The 20832-nt window shown below is 53.3% G+C and overlaps 2 protein-coding genes across 2 annotated transcripts; both read right to left on the bottom strand.

Moving 5' to 3' along the window:
• On the bottom strand, positions 1-981 carry LOC126647798 (uncharacterized). The gene has a single exon (XM_050330328.1). The coding sequence runs from the start codon at positions 979-981 to the stop codon at positions 1-3; it is 981 nt and encodes a 326-aa protein (XP_050186285.1).
• Positions 982-6905: 5924 nt separating this feature from the next.
• On the bottom strand, positions 6906-8655 carry LOC126647797 (polyglutamine-repeat protein pqn-41-like). Its single transcript, XM_050330327.1, is given in 5 exon segments — positions 6906-7475; positions 7527-7790; positions 7793-7864; positions 7922-8391; positions 8514-8655. Coding segments are annotated over 5 exon segments (1518 nt in total).
• Positions 8656-20832: the final 12177 nt, after the last annotated feature.

The raw sequence follows: 20832 nt of genomic DNA, 5'->3' as shown, positions 1-20832 counted from the left end.
TCACCAGAGCCACTTGGAAGCGCAGCGGCTCTTCTTGGGGTGGCTGGAGCGCTTGGCCCCCGCGGCGTGGTGGTGGTGGTGGTGGTGGCCGGGGCGATGGGAGGCGACCCGCGGGTACAGGCACCGCGACTTGCTCAGGTGCTGCGCGGAGGAGCTCTTGGTCTTCGCTCCCTCTTGTGGCAGCAGCAGCGAGCTTTTGGTGGCCGCTTTCTGCGCCGCACGCTCCTTGACCCCTTTCCCCGGGGGGCACTTGGGCGCCTGCGGAGGCTCGGGGGGGCACTTGGAGAGGCGCTGCTCGGCCGGGCACGGCGGGGGTGGCACACACTCCTGCGTGGGGTAGCCCTTGGTGCACCTGTGCTGGGCGTACTCCTGGAAGCAGGACTGGGAGATGACACAGGGCTGCGGGGGGCACTCGGTGACCCCCCTGAGGGGCAGGGAGTAGCCGCTGGTGAGCCCCTGCAGCCGCAGGTCGTGGCCGTAGCAGCGCGCCGAGCCCTTGGAGAGGCGCGGGGACCTCCCCTCGTCCTTGCACGACGCCGAGTACCTGATGCCACACGGCGGGAACCTGAGCCTGCCGGGCTCCGGGCACCTCGGGGCGCACGGCGGGAGGCTCTTGGCCACCCGCCTCTTCTCGGGCCGGGCGGTGTCGCAGGGCTGGCAGCTCGGAGCGGGCACCCCCTCGAGTTTGGCGCGGGGCAGCAGCCGCGCGGCCTCGCAGGGCTCGGGGTACAGCACCACGCACTTCTGCACCAGGGGCTGGCACGGCAGCAGCGAGGCCTGGCTCGCTCCAGGCTGCGGGCACACGTAGGTGAGGGGCTGGGGGCAGCTCTGCCAGCGGGGCATGGGGCTCTTGATGATGCTCAGAGGGTGGCACGTGTTGCTGCAGCCGTCCACCCGCGCCGGGCACTGGCGGATGCTCTCGGTGACGTAGCCGGGCCCTGGCAGGTACAGGTGGTTGTACCTCTCCCCGTAGCAGTGCATGGTGTTAGGAGGCACTCAGACCTGCGAGACACACACCAGAAACACCGACAGGTTGCAGAGGCACCAATGGGTTTTTGTGGGTGAGGGGTCAGAGATTCACCGTGGGTGTGTCCCGGGGACAAACCCCCCCAACCCTGATGGTGACTCAGGAGCAGGCTGGGATTAGCCAGGAGAGGAGCTCATGGCCACACACCCTTCTCTGAAGAGCCCAGAAAACAGTCAGGGACTGCAGCCTGGAGACCTGGGGAGGTTCGTGCTGCCCTTCAATCACCAGCTGCAGTGACAGCCATTCACCGGGACGTGGGGCCTGACCCCGGGGTTTCACCTCCTGAAAACCTCCCTGTCCTCACTGGGCCACCCTTTCCCAGTTTAGGTCCTGCAGCTCCCCAAGCAGCTGAGATGAAAGGCAAGGCCAAATTAATTAAAGGCGTGGCCACACCTGTAATAACACCCAGGTGTGGCCAGGGCCAAACCCCAGCTGAGGTTCCATGACTGAGCTGAGGGCGAGGAGAGGTTTGTGGCCATGTGGAGCTCAGCACGTAGGATCCTGCTGGCCCACAATTCCCAAGGGATCTGTGGCCTGGCTCACAGTTTGCAGGTCGTGCAGTCCCAGCTTTGTTTCGTCGTGTGCAAGGAGGGAAAAGGAAAGGGAATAAAACCAGGACTGGTTTAAAGTGTTTGGTGGTACCAAAGGAGGGAAGGAGCCGGTGCTACCTCATCAAATGGATAGTTGGGGTTGGGAGGGAGCTCTGGAGGTCATCAAACCACCTGCCAGGGTAGGGTGACACAGAGCAGGGTTTGGAACATCTCCAGCTTGGCTGAGTTGAGGGAATTACACCCCTTAAAGCAGCCCCAGTCCTGCCCCAAGGTCACCCCGAGCCAGAGTGCCCTGCTTTGGTTCTGGTAACCCAAATTCCTGCTGTTCAAAGCCCTGTGTGGCAGCTCTGATGCCCAAACCTCCTCCTGGAAGGCCCTGGAGGAGTCCAGCTGAGGCCACATCCATGAGGGAAGAACCAGGAGGCACCAGCTGGAGCTCCACACTCTGCTCCTGTGAAACCCCTCACTGTGCCTCAGCCCTGGGAGTTGTAGGAGAAGCCATCCCACTTCCCTGCTCCGGAAAACACAGTTTTAGGTGGTTTTCTGAGGTTTCAAATGGATTGTTTTGAGCACAACAGGCACAGGAACCGCTGAGACTGAAAGGTGGTCTGATCAAAAAATGGATTTTATCATTTCAACACAGTTTGGAGAGAAGGTGATGTAATTAAATCACTACATTTCCTGACAATTCCTGGTTCTACCTGTAATTACAGAAGGGGTCCTGTCTTCCCAAATCCTATCACAGCGTGACTCCCAGCCATAACAATGCTGTGTGCTGGGATCATTAGGAAAACTTGGTATCCCTACAATTAAAACAATCATTGTCTAATAAAAACCCGATGAAAAACAATGGCAGCAATGACACACAGGGTGCTCGAGGATCTGCTGATGCTCCTCAAGATAAAAAGCTTATAAAGTAGGGGGGGGGGGTCATTTGCATCTCAGACTTCTTTTTGTCATATTTAGAAATTTTAACGCCTTCAAATTTCTCCAAAGAGCTGAATTTCACGTCAGCACTGCACTAGACCAGCTTCTTGCTATTTTCAGGGAATAATTGCTGTGTTCAAGCTCCATAAACCAGGAAATTTCTCTGTGCCACTTCCTTTAGAGGAGCCACCTTTTCACTTGCAACCTCCCACCTGAGCCCTGACTTCACGGAGTCAACATCCTCCTCTGGGTTAGAACCACCAGAAAGCCTGGAAAAGCCCTCAAATCCCACTCCTGACTTCACAATCCGCCTGGAAGAGCTTTCCCAATATTCCTCAGAGTCCAGCAAGGAGCTGCCCCAGCTGGCAGAGCCTCGCTGGAAGGGGCAGCATCCCCCCCAAGAGCTGCTTCTCCACCAGGCACAAGGCAAGGGTGACCTCCACCTTCTCCAGCCACCCAGGAATCAGAGAGCATTTCAGGAGCTCCCTTGGAAAGACCAGACTTACCCACTTCATGAGAGGGGAAGGACGGGAGAGAAGTGCCTGGGAAAGACCCGGGACGGCCGAGCCTTTATACAGTGACCAAGTGCCCCAGGGGACTGAGGTGGTTTGGTTGGGTGATGCTCTAATTGCCTGCCAGTCCTGGGTGAGCCACGTGCAGCTTTGTGCTGGTGGGGCAGCTGGGACACCGGGATCACCATCCCCCAACAGGGATCCTGAGCTGAGGGGCTGCACCAACAAAACCCCCTGGAAGGTTGAGGACACCCCATAGAGGGGCTGCTCGTGGTGGCCCATCGTGGTAACCCAAAACATCGCTGCCTGCCCCTGGCAATTCCAGCTGAAACGCCCCTTCCCACCTAAAAATAGGGAGCAGCCAAGGGGATACTCAAGGAAACTCCTCATTTCCCTGGGAGCTTCAGGCAGAAACCCCTTTTGGAGCCTTTGAAAACACCGTCCAGGAAGGACTCGGCTCTCGCAGCCCATAATTACCAGGGCACTTCCTTCGGGCTTCCACAGGGAACCCAGGGAAGAGAGGGATCATTAGGGCTGAGAAGGCCTTGGGCTGAGGGCAGGACAGCTCCTAAAAATGCCCTGTCACAAAGGGAACCAGCAAAGGGGATAACCTGCCCAAAGAGGTGACGCTTTTCCGGCACAATGAGGAAGGGACGAGCTCTGGGGTGGCCGGAGGAGAAGCAGCTCCACCAAACCAGTGCCCTAACAACAACAACAACAACAACAAAAATCCCATTTCCTGCTCTGCTGCACATTCCCTGCACCAGTCATCCCTCCTTTTGTTCCCTGTTTATGCCACGGAGGAACCCAGGGGAAAATTAGCAGTGGCGGGAGAGCCGACAGGGCAGAGTCATAAATGCAGGAGGGAAGGCTCTGGAATTCTTGTTTCCCTTTAATATGAATCTCACAGCTATAAATTGGGTTCCAGCACGCTGGGAATTCAGGTGAGGTCCCACAACAGAAATAAAAAGAGAGGGAATAATCACCAGAATCACGCCCTGAGCTGGAAGAGACCCACAAGGATCGTCGAGTCCAACTCCTGGACACCCCGAAATGCCACCACGAGCCTGAGAGTTGCCCAAACCTTCCTGGAGCTCTGGCAGCTTTGGGGCTGTGCCCACTGCCCTGGGGGAGCCTGTTCAGTGCCCAACCACCCCCTGGGGGAAGAACCTTGTCCTAATATCCAACCCTGAACGTCCCCTGAGGCAAAATAAGTGAATTTTCAAGGGAGCAGTGGAAAATCCCTCATCAGTATGAAGCCCCAGGATGCTGCTGGTTTGCCTTCCCTTGGAGGCTGTTAAATGATCTCTCAGGGATGTGGTTTATTGGTGGGAATGGGCAGTGCTACGTTGCCAGCTGGACCCCATGACCTGAAAGGTCTTTAACTTGGAGAATTCCATGATTTGAAGTGGAATATTGAGCTCTGGTTTATGAACCACGAGCTAAATTTCCTATTCTTTTTTTTCCCCCCCCCCTCTCCCAGAAAATCCAAAAGCCCAAAGGCAGCTTTGCTATCTGCATTTGGTTGTTTGCACTTCTGACTTTCCAGCTTCACCATCAGGGGAAATAATGGGGACCACGTGCTTGTTTTCCAGGTTAATCCCAACATTCCAAGAGCTGAAGGGAGGGACACCGAAGACAAAGCCTGACTCCAACCTGGATCCCTCTAACTTTTATTGTGTGTCCCTCCCCTGAACCACAAGGCCCTTTTTAATGGTAAATGATCCGACCTCAGATTTTAGGAGCCCAGCTGGCGTCAGGGAGCAGATTAATGCAGTTTTTATGAGCTCCACCAGTCCAATTCCAGGGGAAGCTCTGGATTAAGTGGCCCTCAAGTAACACCAACCCCCAGTTTAGAGTTTGCAGCTGCAGCAGCAGAGCATCCACCCCGTGATACCATCGGGACCTCTCATCCCAACAGCCTTAATTAACATCTCTTTGGTCCTTTCATCTCCAGGAGACTCCTAGAGCCACAGAGGGCATGGTGGTGGGGGGAGAGGAGAGGGGAGGGTGTTATTATTCCTAATTAAGCACAGGGAAAACTTGAGGCACTGCTGAGTCAGAGCCAGGGGCAGAACCACAGACTCCACCCCAGGCAGCTCCCAAACCGTGCCTGTGACTGCTGAGGTGGGACAGGAGACCCTGTCCAACCTTTCTCAAGGCTTTCCCAAGGGTCATCTGGGCTCTGGGTCCTTTGGGAAAAGCCACAAAGCCCCTGGAGATGGGACAGCTCCTGCAAGGGTCACAGCTTTGCTCGTGAACAGGCTGGGAGAGCCAGGAATGTTCAGCCCGGAGAGGAGAAGGTTGTGTGGACACCTCAGAGCACCTTCCAGGGTCTGAAGGGGCTGCAGGGAAGCTGGAGAGGGGATGTTCATCAGGAACTGGGGTGACAGCACAAGGGGGGATGTGTTCACACTGACAGAGAGAGGAGATTTAAGCTGGATATTAGGGAGAAATTCCTGAATGCCCTGGCACAGCTTGCCCAAGAGAAGCTGTGGCTGCCCCTTTATCCCTGGAAGTGTCCAAGGCCAGGCTGGAGCAACCTGGGCTAGTGGGAGGTGTCCCTGCCCATGGCAAGGGGTGGATTGAGCTGATCTTCCAACCCAAACCATTTCCAGGATTTTATTTCTTGTTTTCAAAGGGGGCCACAACCCCCTGGTCCGTGAGAACCTCCCAAGCCCCTGTTGGTGTGAGGAGCTCCACGGTCACTTCTGCTCTTCCCCCTGCCCTTGTGGGCCAAAGCATCCCCAACCAACCACTCAGGAGAAGGTGGCCAAGGGATCTGCTCCTCCAGGAACCCCGGGGGAAGCAGCCAGGTGCCACCACAAGGTCACTGAGCCGGGGTGGAGCAGAGCAAGATGCAGGACAAGCGTCCTGGCCTGGGTCACACCCTCCTCTTCCTCTTGCAACACTTGTTTTCACCCTCCAAACACCCGTGAGCCACTTGGTGTGAGCTCATTTTCCTAATGATAGGGCACCTTGCAGGGTTTGTGTCTTTTTTTTTCTTTTTTTTTTCAGACAGGACTTCACCCTGCTTAATAAAAAAACAACCCCCAGGAGGCAGCAAGAGACGATTTTTTTAATCCGAGCTCAGACAACTCTATTTATTTAAGCCTCTATATATGTAAATATACATATACATGTGTATAAATAAAGTTTATTTTCAACCCAGTGAAGAGTGCACGTCTTCAAGCGGCATAAAGAGCATAATTAACTGCTTTTATAGCTTAAACATTCAATAAAACAGTGGTGCTGCAACTTGCAGCGTTATTTCAAAGACTTGCTTTTGTTTCCAGCTGTGGGGTTTGATTTCCAGAACTCTCTGGGCTGCCCCTGCCCGAGCAGGGAGGTTGGACCTTCACTGGTCCCTTCCAGGGAGATTCTTGCACCTTTTTTGCTTCCCAGACCCACCTTGGGCTCCCAAATAAGAACCAGCTGCTCTGGAGAACTCGCAGCCTCGTGGGATCCAACTGAACCTGAATGCTGAGTGCCAGTTCCAGGATTAAACTTGGAGCTGGGCATGGGCCAGCCCTCCACCAGCAGCACTTCCAGCTGGTACTGCCATGATCTGGACTCCTTAGACATTTCTCTTTCTTTAATTCTTTTTTTTTTTTTTTTTTTTTTGCTTTAAAATCACCATTTATTCAAGTTTTAGGTGAGAATTTAATCCCATCCCACCAACCCTTGCCTTGCAGCAGATTAAGGTACGATCCACAGGCAGCAGGAGAGCAGCCATGGAGATGGGATCACACCCAAGCCCAGCTGAGCTCCAGGGGGAAGTGTTGGAAAACATGGATAAAGCAGATTGAAGAGACAGGAGATAAATAACTCCCCATCCCAAAGCTGGACCTCACCCTTTTCCAGGGATTTGCCTTCCCCTGCTCCTTTTCACCAGGGCCACTTGGGAGCTGAGACGTATTTTTTGCAGTGACTGGAGATTTTTACCCCACCTGACTGATAATGCTGCTGAAGGACACAGCTGGTGGCACTTTGCTGAGGGACACACTTGGTGGCACTTTGCTGCTGGGGGACACACTTGGTCACACTCTGATAACAGGCACACTTGGTGGCACTTTGCTGAGGGACATAAGCTGTCCCAGACTGCTGTGGGACACACTTGGTGGCACTTTGCTGAGGGACACACTTGGTCACACTCTGATAAGGAACACACTTGGTGGCACTTTGCTGAGGGACACACTTGGTGGCACTTTGCTGAGGGACACACTTGGTGGCACTTTGCTGCTGAGGGACACACTTGGTCACGCTCTGATAAGGGACATAAGTTGTCCCAGACTGCTGAGGGACACACTTGGTCACACTCTGGTAACAGGCACACTTGGTGGCACTTTGCTGAGGGACACATTTGGTCATGCTCTGGCAAGGGACACACTTGGTGGCACTTTGCTGAGGGACACACTTGGTGGCACTTTGCTGCTGTGGGACACACTTGGTCACGCTCTGATAAGGGACATAAGTTATCCCAGACTGCTGTGGGACACTCTTGGCCACACTCTGGTAAGGGACACACTTGGTGGCACTTTGCTGAGGGACACATTTGGTCACACTCTGATAACAGGCACACTTGGTGGCACTTTGCTGAGGGACACACTTGGTCACGCTCTGGTAAGGGACACACTGGGTGGCACTTTGCTGCTGAGGGACACACTGGGTGGCACTTTGCTGTGGGACACACTGGGTGACACGTTGTTGCTGTGGGACACACTTGGTGACGCGTTGTTGTTGTTGCTGCTGCTGCTGCTGCTGCTGCTGCTGCTGGGGACACAAATGGAGGCACAGCCGGTGGCACTCTGCTGGGGGACACACTTGGTCACACACCTGGAGGCCCACTGCTGGGGCACGTAGGAGGAGGTGACACTTTGCTGGGGGAGGCAGGAGGAGGTGACACTTTGCTGGGGGATGCAGGAGGTGGTGGCACTTTGCTGGGGGACCCGCGAGGTCACGTACCGGTACGCCACCCCCTTGGCCGCCCGCTGCTGGGGGACACAGGTGGTGACGCACCTGGGCACGCCCTGCTGGGGGCACAGGGTGGTCACACACTGCTGGGGGACGCACCTGGTGGCCCCCTGGTGCTGAGGGACCCCCTTGGCGCCGCAGGGACGCCGAGGCACGCAGGTGGTGACGCAGCGGGGCGCGCTCTGCTGCAGGGGCACGGCGGCGGGGGACACTGCTGGGTCACCCCCTGGTGCTGTGGCACGCACTGGGTCACCCCCCGCTGCTGTGGCACGCACTGGGTCACCCCCTGGTGCTGGCACACGCCGGTCACGCCCGTGGGCACGCACGTTGTCACACACCGAGGCTGCTGCAGGACGCGCTGGGACAGGGGCGGGCGCTGGGTCACGGTGCCAGCCGGGCACTGAGGGGGCACCCGCAGCTGCTGGGGCACACACTGGGTCACCCCCTGGTGCTGGCAGATGCTGGAGGGCAGGAGGTGCTGCTGGGAGATGCTGGAGGGCGGGAGGTGCTGCTGGGAGATGCTGGAGGGCAGGAGGTGCTGGCGGGTGACGCTCTGGGCGATGCACGGCGTGGAGTGCCAGGCGGGCGCTGCGGGGGCTCTGCCGGGGTGCAGCGTGGGCAGGGGGGCCTGGTGGGCTGGAGGGAGGCACTGGTAGCACGACATCTTGGTGGGGGTGGGGGTGGTGGGGGGGTTGGCAGGGCTGGAATCACAGAGTGGCAGGATCAGTCACAAAATCACAAAATCACAGTCACAAAATCACAGTCACAAAGTCACAATTACAGAATCTGCTGAGCTGGAAGGGACCCACAAGGATCATCCAGTCCAGCTCCCACCCCTGCAAAGACCCATCCCCAAGAGTCCCACCCTGTGCCCCAGAGGATCATCCAAACCCTCCTGGAGCTCTGGCAGCCTTGGGGCTGTGCCCACTGCCCTGGGGAGCCTGTTCAGTGCCAACCACCCTCTGGGGGAAGAACCTTTCCTGAGATCCAACCTGAGCCTGCCCTGGCACAGCTCCAGCCATTCCCTGCCCACACAGAGAAAAATCAGTGCCTGCTCCTCCTCTTCCCCTCACAGGAATGACACGGTGAGGGGTTGGAATGAGATGATCTTTAAGGTCCCTCCCAGCCCAAACCATTCCATGACTCTGTGACACATCAGGAGGCAGAGCCTTTAGACAGTTGAGTTCCTCACGGTCCTGCTGCTGCCAGCACCTCAGAGGCACCTCCCAGCTCTGCCACAACCCCCCCACCAGGAGCAGCTGAGGACCAAACACCTCCTTTTTAACTCTGAGACAACACAGCACTGAAGCCAAAGAGGAGGGGGAAAGTCAGAGACACTTCACACTGAACATCTCACCAACTGCAACTCCCTCCCATCATCTGGAGCTTCCTGGGGGGGAGAACTGATCTTGGAGGTCAGCACAGAAATAATCGACCTCAGGGCTGCCTTTCAATCCATAAATTAAGCCCCCTGTGCCCCCTCCCCTCTTTTGGTTGGCAGCTCCTGGTGACGATCTGAGAAAAGGCCCGACCCAGCAAGAGGCTCTGAATCACATCTGTGGCCACATCTGCCCCAGCAGGAGAGGCAAAGGGCACCCAAAGCACCTCTGTCCCATCACAGGCAGGCAGAGGTTCCCAGCTCAGCCCCAGCATCACCAAGTTCACGCTCATTAAGGAAGGAAAGCTTATTAAAGGGTAATGATAGCCCAGCTGAGCTCACAGCCCGGCTGGAATTCCAAACACACACAAATTCCCTGGTGCACCAAAGCTGCCAGGGCTGTTGTCAGGCACCCCAAAAAATCAAACCACAGCAGCAGCCCCCAAATAATGCAAAGAAACTTCCCTCACACCTTTCAGGAGTGTCTGAACATCAGCAAGCACTGAGAGTCCTCTCGCTCTCCGACACAGCCAGCCCAACCAGTTAGTTTTAAAAGCTTTTTTCCCAAGTAGCATTTTTTTATATGTTAAAAAAAAAAACAGAAATAAATCTGCATTTCACAGTCAGAGAGTCCCAGAATGGTTTGGGGACCTTACAGCCTATCCCATTCCAACCCTCTTGCCACGGACAGGACACTTTTCACTTAGACCAGCTTGCTCCAAGCCCCCATCCAACCTGGCTTTAAACACTTCCAGAGATGGGGGGCAGCCAAATGAGCAACCCAATCCAGTGCCTCCTCCCTGTTGTCACAGTAAAGAAATCCCTTCCTTGCATCCCAAATCCAGCAGCCACAGAGCACCCAGACTTACCCAGCTCCCGGTGAGAGCAGCTTGGTGATGTGACCGGTGAGTCCCAGCGGCAGCAGAGCTTTTATAGGGACATCAAACGTGCCTTGGAGGTGTGAGGTCCCCACACAGGTCCCATTAACACCCAGGCAGAAGCTGCCCCCGTGTGCAACTCCTGCAAGTGAGTAGCATCGACACACTCATCATCCCTGACAATGAGTAGCTGGATGTCAGCTTCCCAGAGTAAGAGTAATTACCTGCAGGATAATAATCCTCCCTGGCATGGGAAGACTGAATGGCATTTGGAGAAGCAGCAGCAGCAACAGCAGCAGTAGCAGCCCCTGCCTCGGGGGTTTTGGGAGTGCACCCAAAAATAGGGGTGGTTTTCCCAAGCTCTCTCTGGATTCCCAGTTTTTGGGAGCGTCCTGGTGGTCCCATGGGAAGGGGGGTGTCCCAACAAGGATCATCCTGGCCCTGCACAGGCCCATCTCTCCAGCTCCCAGGCTGGAGCTGGCAGAGCTTCTCATCCACCCCACCAAGCCCAGCAGGTGCTGGTTGTGTTTGGGCACCGGAGGGAAAACAGGAGCTCCTTGTGGAGCTCAAACCCCCTCCTTGTTCTCATCAAGAGAGATGAGCATCCATCTCCAGCCCTGGGAACACCCAGCTCTTGGTGTCCCGCCATTCCTGTGATTCCCAAGGCAGTCACCTGTTATCAGGCAACGGGAATAAACCATCCAGTGACTCTCAGATGATGGAAACACCTCGGGATGCAGCCCTGGCCCAGCCAGCTCAGCTGGCACAGCTGTCCCTGGCACCACCACGGGTGACAAAAAGCCCTCAGGAGCAGATAAACTTCCTCCAGTGCCACGTGGGACTTTCTCACTCCTTATCTCAGCTTCTTACCTCACAGAGATCACATTAAAAACAGGAGATTAATTTGGGGGGGAGTCACTGAAGAGCTGATCAAATCCCTGCAGCTGCACTTTGGTCACTCGAAACGGGCCCCAAAAAGGGACAATTTCTTGTGAGAGGGACCAGCTCAGCCCCACTCACTGAGCTGAAACCCACGCCCAGGGGAGCAGGTCCTGAGTATTTTTTATTAAAAAATGTGGTTTCTTGTGAGCTGGAGAAGCAGCTCCACCCAGGTGGTTTTTGTGGCAAAGGGAAAGCTCTGTGAATAATTTTGTAGTGAAAAGGAATAAGGAAGTTCAGGAATTCCTGGGCAATGATGTCCCACATGGGGCTAGAATCAGAAAGAGGTGAAATGGTCCCTTTACCAAAGGCTTTTCCAGCAGGAATGAAGCCTTCCTGGTCAGCACTGGGTTCATCTCCACCTGAACCACAAAAAGAAAATGGGGCTTTGTTGTGGCACCTCTCCTGCAGTAATTGCTTCTTTGATCCAAAGCCAGAACTCCTGGGTGCTTCTCAGCTCCAAAGGTTTTGGGTGTGATCCTCCCCGTTAAACCAAAGCGAGATGTTCACATTTTCTACTGCTTTTATTCCACTCTGGGTCCTGGCAGGTGCTGCCCAAACCTTGAAATAAATCCTAATTTACCCCTGATTCGACTAAAAAAACCACATGTGGTGAAAACCCATCCTGCCTGACTTATTGAGAGCCCAGCTGAACTCTTGATTTTTTGGATCCCAACGGTGCCTTTCATGTTATGACCCAGAAATCAGAGAACCCTGAAATGGTTTGGGTTTGGAAGAGACCTCAAAGATCATCCAGATCGTGCTCCAGGCCCCGTCCAACCTGGCCTTGGACACTCCCAGGGATGGGAAAACCATTCCAGGGCCTCCCCACCCTCACAGGGAAGGATTTCTCCTGATTTTATTTCTCTGATTCCTCTTGCTCTTTGCAACTCCCTGTCATAGAGAGGAAAAGAGGGTCAGCCAGGGCTGTGGCACTGAGAAGTCCAGAGGGAAGCTGAAAAACACCCTGGAGGAGATGCCAGGTGAGACATCAGGGAATCCAGCACTTTTTAATAAGGCAGGAATGCAAAGGGGGGAGCCCTGACACGGTGCAGCAATTTGGGAGTGTGAGCCAAAGCAGCAGGAATGCAAAGCTCCCTGACTGCTTCAAATATAGAGAGCTGGCAGGAGAACAAGGCAGTCAAAAGGAGATAGAAGGGGTGGGGAAAAAGATAAGGTAAATTGCCTGGATGTAATCTAGGATATTGGACTGAAAGCTCAAGTGAGGGGAAATTAGTCCTGCCCCCATTAAGGGTAAAAAAACCAACAAAACAAACCAAAGCAATAAATTAAGGAAAGAGCTGCAACGCAGGAGGGAGCTCCAGAGGGGAGTTAAGCTCTAAAACTGCCTGGGCAGCCCCTGCCAAGGCCTGACCACCCTTTCCAGGAGGAAATTCCTCCTCATGCCCAACCTGACCCTCCCCTGGCACAGCTTGAGGCCGTTTCCCCCTTGTCCTGTGTCATTACCTGGGAGCAAATCCTGAGCCTCTCCCAGCTCCCCCTCCTGTCAGGGAATTCCAGAGCCACAAGGTCCCCTCTGAGCCTCCTTTTCTCCAGGCTGAGCCCCTCCAGCTCCCTCAGGAGCTTCTCCAGCCCCTTCTCCTGCTGCTCCAGCTCCGTTCCCTTCCTTGACCACCCTCGATGTCTCTTCTTGCCCCGAGAATTGGACACGGCTCTCGAGCTCCACAAACCACTAGAGCGCAGCATTGGCCCGCAAATCACCTCCAGAACCAGCTGCTGGTGGCTGAGAAACCTCCTCCAGATGTTCTTTCTCCCTAGTGGAAGATGTCCCTGCCCCCTTCCACTTGATGGGGTGGGCTTGATGATCTCTAAGGTCCCTTCCAGCCCAAACCACGCCACGATTCTCGGACTCTTGGGCACGGAAAACACGCGTCCGAAGAGCAGCTGGGCTGCACTTGGTGTTCTTCACAGCCCGGTCAGTCCATCCCTGCAGGGCACGAAGGTGTGGGCAGGGAGGGCAGGGCAGGGAACAAAAGGAAACGCGAGAGAACGAGCAGAGATCCCATTTTCAGCCTATCAGACGTGTAATTAGAGAGCTGCAAACGAGCTGCAGATAATAAAACTTCACGTGTTATTAGCAGTAAATGCGCCATTTCAGTGATTTCACAGCACTGAAGGCAAAACACTGACTCTGACTGTGCATGAGAATGAAATGCTCCTCACTTGAGGACTCCTTCTTGCTTAATTCTGAGAGGGTTTTATTACTTAACGAACTCTTGTTTTCTGCAATTAGCAGCCCCGCAGAGCTCTTTGTTCTGGTTGCTTGCAGGCTTAGTGGAGGTCAATCTCTGCAGAAAATCTGGCTATAGGGTCATTACAGCCCTGATGACTTTTCAAATGCCCAAGCTGAGCTGTTTCGACACAACTTTCTCCCTCCCCAGCACCCACATCCATTAACTCCATCCATCCATTAGCTGGGCTCCCAGTGGGAGAGAAAACCTGGGAGCTGAGGTTTTGCCTTGGATTCATGCCTTGTGCAGGTGTCAGAAAGAGGCAAATCTGAGAGTTTGGGATTATTGTTATTATTTTAATAAGTAACTCACTGCAGCTAATGGAGCTGATGGAACCAATGGAAAGGAGGAGATCCAAGATAAGTCTTCCCTGAGCTTGGAAAACCAATAATTGCCCCAGCCAAGCTTTCTCTCTGCTGGATGTTCAGCTGCTGCAGGTCCCTTTCATCACTCAGAACTTGCCAGACGATCCCTTTGCCAGCCCTGAACTGGGTCAGGTTTGGTTTCCAGTCCAGACACCTCTGAGGACACCAAGGTTGGGTCAGTCTTTTGTCCATGCAGGGCCCTAAAAATCTCCCCTGCTGCTCTGGGCTTTGCCCCTTCCTTTATCTCCCCTGGGGAATTTGTTCTCTCAGCCACACTCGGCTTTTTGGAAATTCCTCTTTCCACAGTAACTCAGCGAGCAGAGCAGTTTTAGGATTACAATTCGAGGCATGTTTGGATAATCTCCAAGTCCTCTGGGCCTGATTCTTCTTCCTATAATCACCTTGTGCAAGGGTGTGATGCCATCAACGTCACAGGAATGGAATAGGCAAACCCAAGATTATCTCCGTTAATCCGCACTTTGTGCAGATGCAGAAAGTTGGAAAAGAAAGCAGGAGTTGAATTCCTGCAGCCTTCAGCTCCTGAAATTTATTCTCCATTCATTCTGTGTGAATGGAGGAGCCTGAAATGGCCATCCCTGAATCCTAGTCCCACGGGAAGCCCTGTTTTGGCAATTGTTAATTCAGAATATTCTTCATGTTCTTATTAAGAATAAGATTAAGAGGGGCAGAGCTGGGAGTCAGAGAGCTCCAGATACATCCCAGGAGCCCAAAATTCCGGAGAGAAGGCTCTGTGACTGTACATGGGGGACGTTTTTCCCAGCTCCAGAACTGCCCAGTTGCAGAACCAGGTGTTTTTTTCCTGACCTTTAGAAGAGAAAACTCCCCATTCTTGGGCATTTGCTGTTTTAGCAGGTGTTGGCCACACCTGAAACGTGAAATCTTGGTGTTACTCAGATGTTTTCTGGGCTCAAGAGCTCCAGGGTTTCAGTCCTGCCAAGAAACAACAAAAAGTGGAAGAAAATCCACCCAGAAATTCAAAATCAGGACCTGAACCCACTTCTTTGGAAGCACAGAGCAAGTTTACTCCGAGTGCATTTTAACATAAATAAACTTTAAATCAATATTCCAAATCCAAGGGGTTCCCTGAGAACCTCCTGTCCTGTGGCACCAGGAACCTGATACTCCACCAAGGGGGTGTTTTGTCCCATTCCAAGGGGAAAAGGTCCCATTTGTCCCATTCCAAGGCCTGAAAGGTGGCCTTGAACCCCATTTTTTTGTTCTCCAGCTGCAAAGAGGAGCTCAAGGCCAGAGTGAACCCCCGCCCTCAGAGCTGCTCTACTTTCCAAAACCAGCTCCTGGAAAAACCTGGAAAAGGCTTCTGAGAGGCTAAAATCCAACATGTTCGTTCCTGAGCTCCAGTGAAGGGGATGAAGCAACTGGGAATGAGGCTCTTTGATGTGATGGGCAACTGGGAAGGGCTCCTGTCGTGCCCAGTGGGTTTGCAGTGAGGCAACAACCGAGGAGTGACTCCGAAAGGAGCAGCTGGGAATAAATTTAGGCAGGGAATTAGGAGAGGATTTTCGCCAAGCAGCCCAGGGAGACTCAGGAAGGGGCTGGGAAATCAGAAAACTGGGATCAAAATACGGCAAGAGGCTTTGGGATGGGTAGGTTGGGGAGTTTATGGAAGAGGTTTTATAGCAGAGTGGCAGAGTTAACGCAGTGATTCAGCCCCCCTGTGCCTCCTGGGAGCTGAGAAACTCATCCAGTGGTAGAAGTTTTAATAGGGAACTGTCTGGCCTCTGGGAAGCTCAGGAGCTGCATTGCAGGGAAAATAAAACAAAAGGGATGATGGAATCCTGGGATAGGATAGGATGGAATAGGATAGAATAGGATGGAATGGAATGGGATGGGATGGAATGGAATGGAATGGAATGGAATGGAATGGAATGGAATGGAATGGAATGGGATGGGATGGGATAGAATAGAATAGAATAGAATAGAATAGAATAGAATAGAATAGAATAGAATAGAATAGAATAGAATAGAATAGAATAGAATAGAATAGAATAGAATAGAATGAGATCATCTCCTTCCACCCCCTGCCATGGGCAGGGACACCTTCCACGAGCCCAGGTTGCTCCAGCCTGGCCTGGGACACTTCCAGGGATGGGGCAGCCCCAAAATCTCCCAGTCTGCAGCCCTGGGAGAGCAGAGGCTTCAGTGTCTGGGCAGACAGACCGATACTGGGGAGTTCAGGAACAGGTAATTATGTCCTTTGTCTCGTGAGATGAGTTAATCATGATGTCCACCCCGAAATGATGACAGACACAATAATAAAGAGCAAGATGGGGTGTTAACGAAACAGCCTCATTAAAGCCACCTGGGCGAGCCATGCCTTGGGAGAGCCAGTTCAGCAACTTGTGAATCACAGGCAGGACACGAAATCCAGGAGGGTAAAGGGTTCCCTCAGATCCTTTTCTCTGGGCACGAGGGTTCAGACTCGGGGGTGGCAAAAAAGTCAAGGAGCATCCACGTAGTCCTGAGGTGAGGATCCCATGTGAGGTTCTTGGCAGGGGTCTCCACCTCCAGCTCCCTTCAGAGCTGCTGGAATAACTGCTGCCACCTCCCAGGGAATCTTTGGCTTCTGGGGACTTAATTACCTGATCAGCACTTGATTTGCTTTTGGTGGCAAGCACAGCACCTGCCCGAGACCTGTGGGAGCTGGAGCAGCATTTTCTGTCTAGGAAGGACTGGCTCAGACCAGCAATTTTCCTGCTTGTGGTGGTGTTCTCCCTGGAATTAGTGGCCTGAGTGTGGTGTCCATGGGAGCTGAGCTGGGCCCCAGCAGGTGAGAGAGCTCCACGTCCCCTCTGCAGCCGCCTCACCCCGGGCACGTCCCTCCCGTCCTTTCCCCGAAGGCTTCAGCCGGGCAGATTTCATTGCATGTGGCCTTTTGCCTCTAAAAATAGCTCTTTGTGCAATTCCCAAGGAAGGGAGAAGCAATTACACACCTCCAGTCTGGGAAAAACATTCCCTCCCTTTCCACGGGCCGGCTCCGGGGCAACGAGCAGCGTTTTTTCTGCTGAGGTGGCTGCCACGGAGGTGAAGTGACCTCCCCTGAGCCTCTCCAGACCTGCATCCAAAGCAGTGTTTAAGGTCAGGAGTGCCCCACCTTCTGATCTCCAGACACGGTTCAGGTCGTCTCCCTCCCAGCCATGGAAAGTGCTTTTCTTTCCTCACGCCCGTGTCGCAAGCGGAGGCTGCGAATCCGACGGTGAAAACGCCCCGAAAAACCTCAAGTCTTGCTCAAATAAAAGCGGTGTCTCAACGCTCAAGAGCTCTGCCTTGATGTTCCTCCACCAGAGAGCCTCTGCCAGGTGCCCTGGTGGATGGGCACGAGCCAGCTCGGAGCTGACAGTGCACAATCACTTGGGGATATCGCCCGAAAATTCGGGTGCAGCGCCGGGAGCTGCTGAAATCCCCCTGTGCCCTTCCAGACCCTTGCAGGCCAACAGTCGTGGTCCTGGAATGGTTTGGGTTGGAAGAGACCTTAAAGCTGATCCAGTTCCACCCCCTCTACCCTGGCCAGGGACACTTTCGTCTCTCCCAGCTTGCTCAGAGCTCCATCCGACGTGGCCTTGGACGCTTCCAGGGGTGGGGCAACGATAATCCCGATTAATTTAATGCCTCTGATCTGATTCCCTCGATCTCCCTTGCTCTGAAGGGCGATTTTCCAGGAGCCTATCTCAGCACAAGGGCTATTTTGATAACCACAGTGCTGCCTAGAAAGCAGCCAGGCAGGTTCTCCGCTGCTGGGAAGTGTCCCAGTTCCAGAGCTGCAAGTGGAATTTGCTGCAGTGGAGCAGCTGGGGAGGCCTGAGCCAAGGTTTGGGCTTGGGTTGGGGTGTTCCCCCTCTCTAGCAAAGCCTGGAGACTAAAACTAAACCTGTGAGGGAGGCAGCAAGACAGGGCCTCACCTGCCAGGGAGTCCCACACATGAAGTCCCACTCTGGAAGACACCACAGCTCAAAATTCAGGTGTCCCGACCTCCAGTTGCCAAAGGATTAATAAGAGAGAGGAAGTTACACCACAGGTGGGAGCAGCTTCTTCCATTTGCTACCCAGGAATCCCAAGTGGTGACTGGGACCAGCTCAGCAAGAAGTGCAGCTGATAAGAGCTCAGGTGGGACGGTGGAGACGGGACAAAGATAGTCCCAAACGTGATGAAATTCAGCTCTGTGTGGGCCAAGGCGTCTCTGCTGCTGAAAATAATCCTCCCATCCCAATTAAGGGCTGCTTGACCTGTGTCCTGATCCCTCCCTGAGATCTGGAGGGTAGTGGTGAGTTATCCTCACTCTAACAAATGTTTTTCACATGGAATAATACCTATGGAAGGAAGTGCTTCTGTGGAAAACACCCTTTGTTTCACATTGGGGTTGAAATAACCTTTCCAGTGCCATTCTGGCACCTAAATGGGACCAGTTTCCAATCCCATTTGATGTGATCAATCTTGGATACCATTAAAATCCCTTTACTTGCCACATGATAGATGGAGATAAACTCAGTTCCCTGTTCTGTCACATTTAGATCGGTGGGAGCTGTGGCATCTGGACCACGGAAGACAACATTAATTCATAAATTCCAAAATTATTTAGGTTGAAAAAGACCTCCAAGAGTATCCAGCCCACCCTGTGCCCATCCACAGGTTGTCCCCCAGCCCAGAGCACTCAGTGCCACATCCAGTCCTTCCTTGGGCACCTCCAGGGGTGGGGACTCCAAACCTCCCTAGCCCCTTCTAAGGCCTGACCACCCTTTCCAACAACAAATTCCTCCTGATGATTCAAAATCATCTGTTCTGAAATGAAAGTAGAGTAAAATCTATGAAGATCTTCCTAAGGAAAAGAAAAGTCACCTCATCCCTCACAAGTTTTTGCACTCTAAAGTCATTTCAGAGAATTCATCGGTGAAGGACAAACCAACCCAAAACTACAAATACATTCCAAGAATTAGTGGGAATTAGGTGATGTGGAATGACTGATGGATGGGATGAAGTGGCACCACCACCCCCCCCAAACCCCCTGATCTCCACGGGGCTCTCAACAAACCCATGAACCCGAGGGTCTGACCTTCACCCCCACCCAACACTGGGTTCAAGTGGATTAGTCAGGGCAGGGGAATAAAACCAACCCTGCCTGCAAGGTGCCTACGTGTAAAACAAGGCTGTGGAGGAAATGCAGCAGGGGCAGTTGTGAAAGAGTGAGCTCATCAGCCAGGAGGACTCATTCCCAGAAGGCAGGGCTTTGAAACCATATAAAAGTTCCCAAATCTGCCCCTGCTCCACCATCCGCTCGACTCCCGTGCGAACTCCCCGGCGGCTGCTTGGGTAAGTCAGAGGATTCCTGATGCCTCTCTGAGCTTCTTTTCCCCCTCCTACCCCATTGTGGGTGCACTCTCTTTAAACTAAAGTGCTTTACCTGCTGCCTCTGAATATGCAAAAAAAAAGGCTCTTGGAAAGAAGAGGGGCTGTGGGGAGGACGGGCAGCCTTGGAGGTGAACTCAGCCTGAGTGTAAACCTGAGGGTGGTTAAGGGTTAAATTAGAGCCTTTCTGAAAGGGAGAGCAGATGAAATTATGTTCCTTCGGGGAAAGGAGACCAGTGGCCTCCTCAAGCTCCCTCCCAGCCTGATTTCCTGCGATTCTTGCTGTTTATAACAAGGATTTTTTGTTAAAACTTCGACCGCAGTTCTTTTGGAAAGGAGGGATTCGGGGCACGAGGGGCTTGTAGGAGGATGAGAGCACTGATCTTATCAGATCCTTATTAAAAAAAAAATTCTGAGAGAGGGGGGATGTTGATCTGGAGGAGGGAGAGGAGAGGAGGGAATTGGCTTTGGCCATTATTATTATTATTATATGGGCTGAGAGGAGCAGCAATCACAGGGGGAAGGCAGAAGGAGCTGCCACTCTCCCTCTCTTTCTCTCTCTCCCCCACAACTCCACAGTGAGGCAGGTCCTGTGTCGAGGGGGGCTTCAAAACTGCCCCTTCCAGGCACCACTTTCCCAACTCCCACCTTCAATCTTTGCCTTTCAGTTGGTTTTAGGAAAGCAGCAGCAGGGGCTTTTAGCAAAGATGCTCCCACAGCCCAGCTGAGCAGCTGAGCAGCAGCCACAAAACAGTTTCCCAAATTGTCAGGAACACCCAAGTCCACCTAGGAGTGGCCTCGGCAGCAGAAGTCCCTCCTGGGGGCTCTGATTCATGCAGGTCACAGGTGTCATTAGTGGCCAGGACAATCCAGGAGCACGGGGAGAGACATTTATCACCGCTAATTCTTTCCATGGCACTTCCAAGGCCTGGGCCACAGGTCACCACTTTACATCACCAGCAAAGTCAGGATGGAAGCAGAGCAAGAGGAGGGATTGAGTCTTAATTACTTGCAGAAAAGGCTTCTAATTCCAAGTAAAACCTGGAAACCACTGTTAAAGTGGCAAAAGCAAGTGAATTATTTCACTTTTGCCAGTGTAAAATATCCTGTTGGCCCCACATCTGTATTTTCCTGCTTTCTGACATGCTGAAAGTGCTTTTAAATGTTTGTCTTCCACGTTCACTGTTTTTATATTATTATTATTTTGACTTTCTGAGGCTGCTCTCTCAAAACCAGGAGATCTGTGATTTGGCAGCTCCTCTCATCAATTCCCCAGGACAGAAATAAAAGGGAGTTGACACTTTGGGAAGAGGGGGGGAAGGACTGTGAAGTGTAAATCAGCTCCAGGTTCAAAGGAGTGGCTCTACCTCAGTCAGACCTGACAGGGCTGTCCCACATTGCAGTGCAGAAAGGAGGAACGAGATAAGACAGAGTCGGAGCAGGAGCTGAAAGGCAGGATGAAAAAAATGAAGAGCAAATCGTAATTCTGGGACAACCTGCCTTGGGAAGCCAAGGGCAAACCGAGAGAACTTCGCTCCGGTTTCTCAGTACAGCTGTGTTTTGTAACTGCTCCCCCTCCTCCTGCTGCGCTTCACTCAGCGCCACAATAACACCCTGACTTTCTTTCAGACGGTCTCGTTTCCTGCCAAG

This window comes from Myiozetetes cayanensis, unplaced genomic scaffold, assembly GCF_022539395.1.
Source record: "Myiozetetes cayanensis isolate MyiCay16 unplaced genomic scaffold, myiCay2020 scf41, whole genome shotgun sequence".
In the NCBI taxonomy this organism is placed as follows: Eukaryota; Metazoa; Chordata; class Aves; order Passeriformes; family Tyrannidae; genus Myiozetetes; species Myiozetetes cayanensis.
Note: the sequence above shows the minus strand (reverse complement) of the source record. Positions and strands in the feature narration are given on the sequence as shown.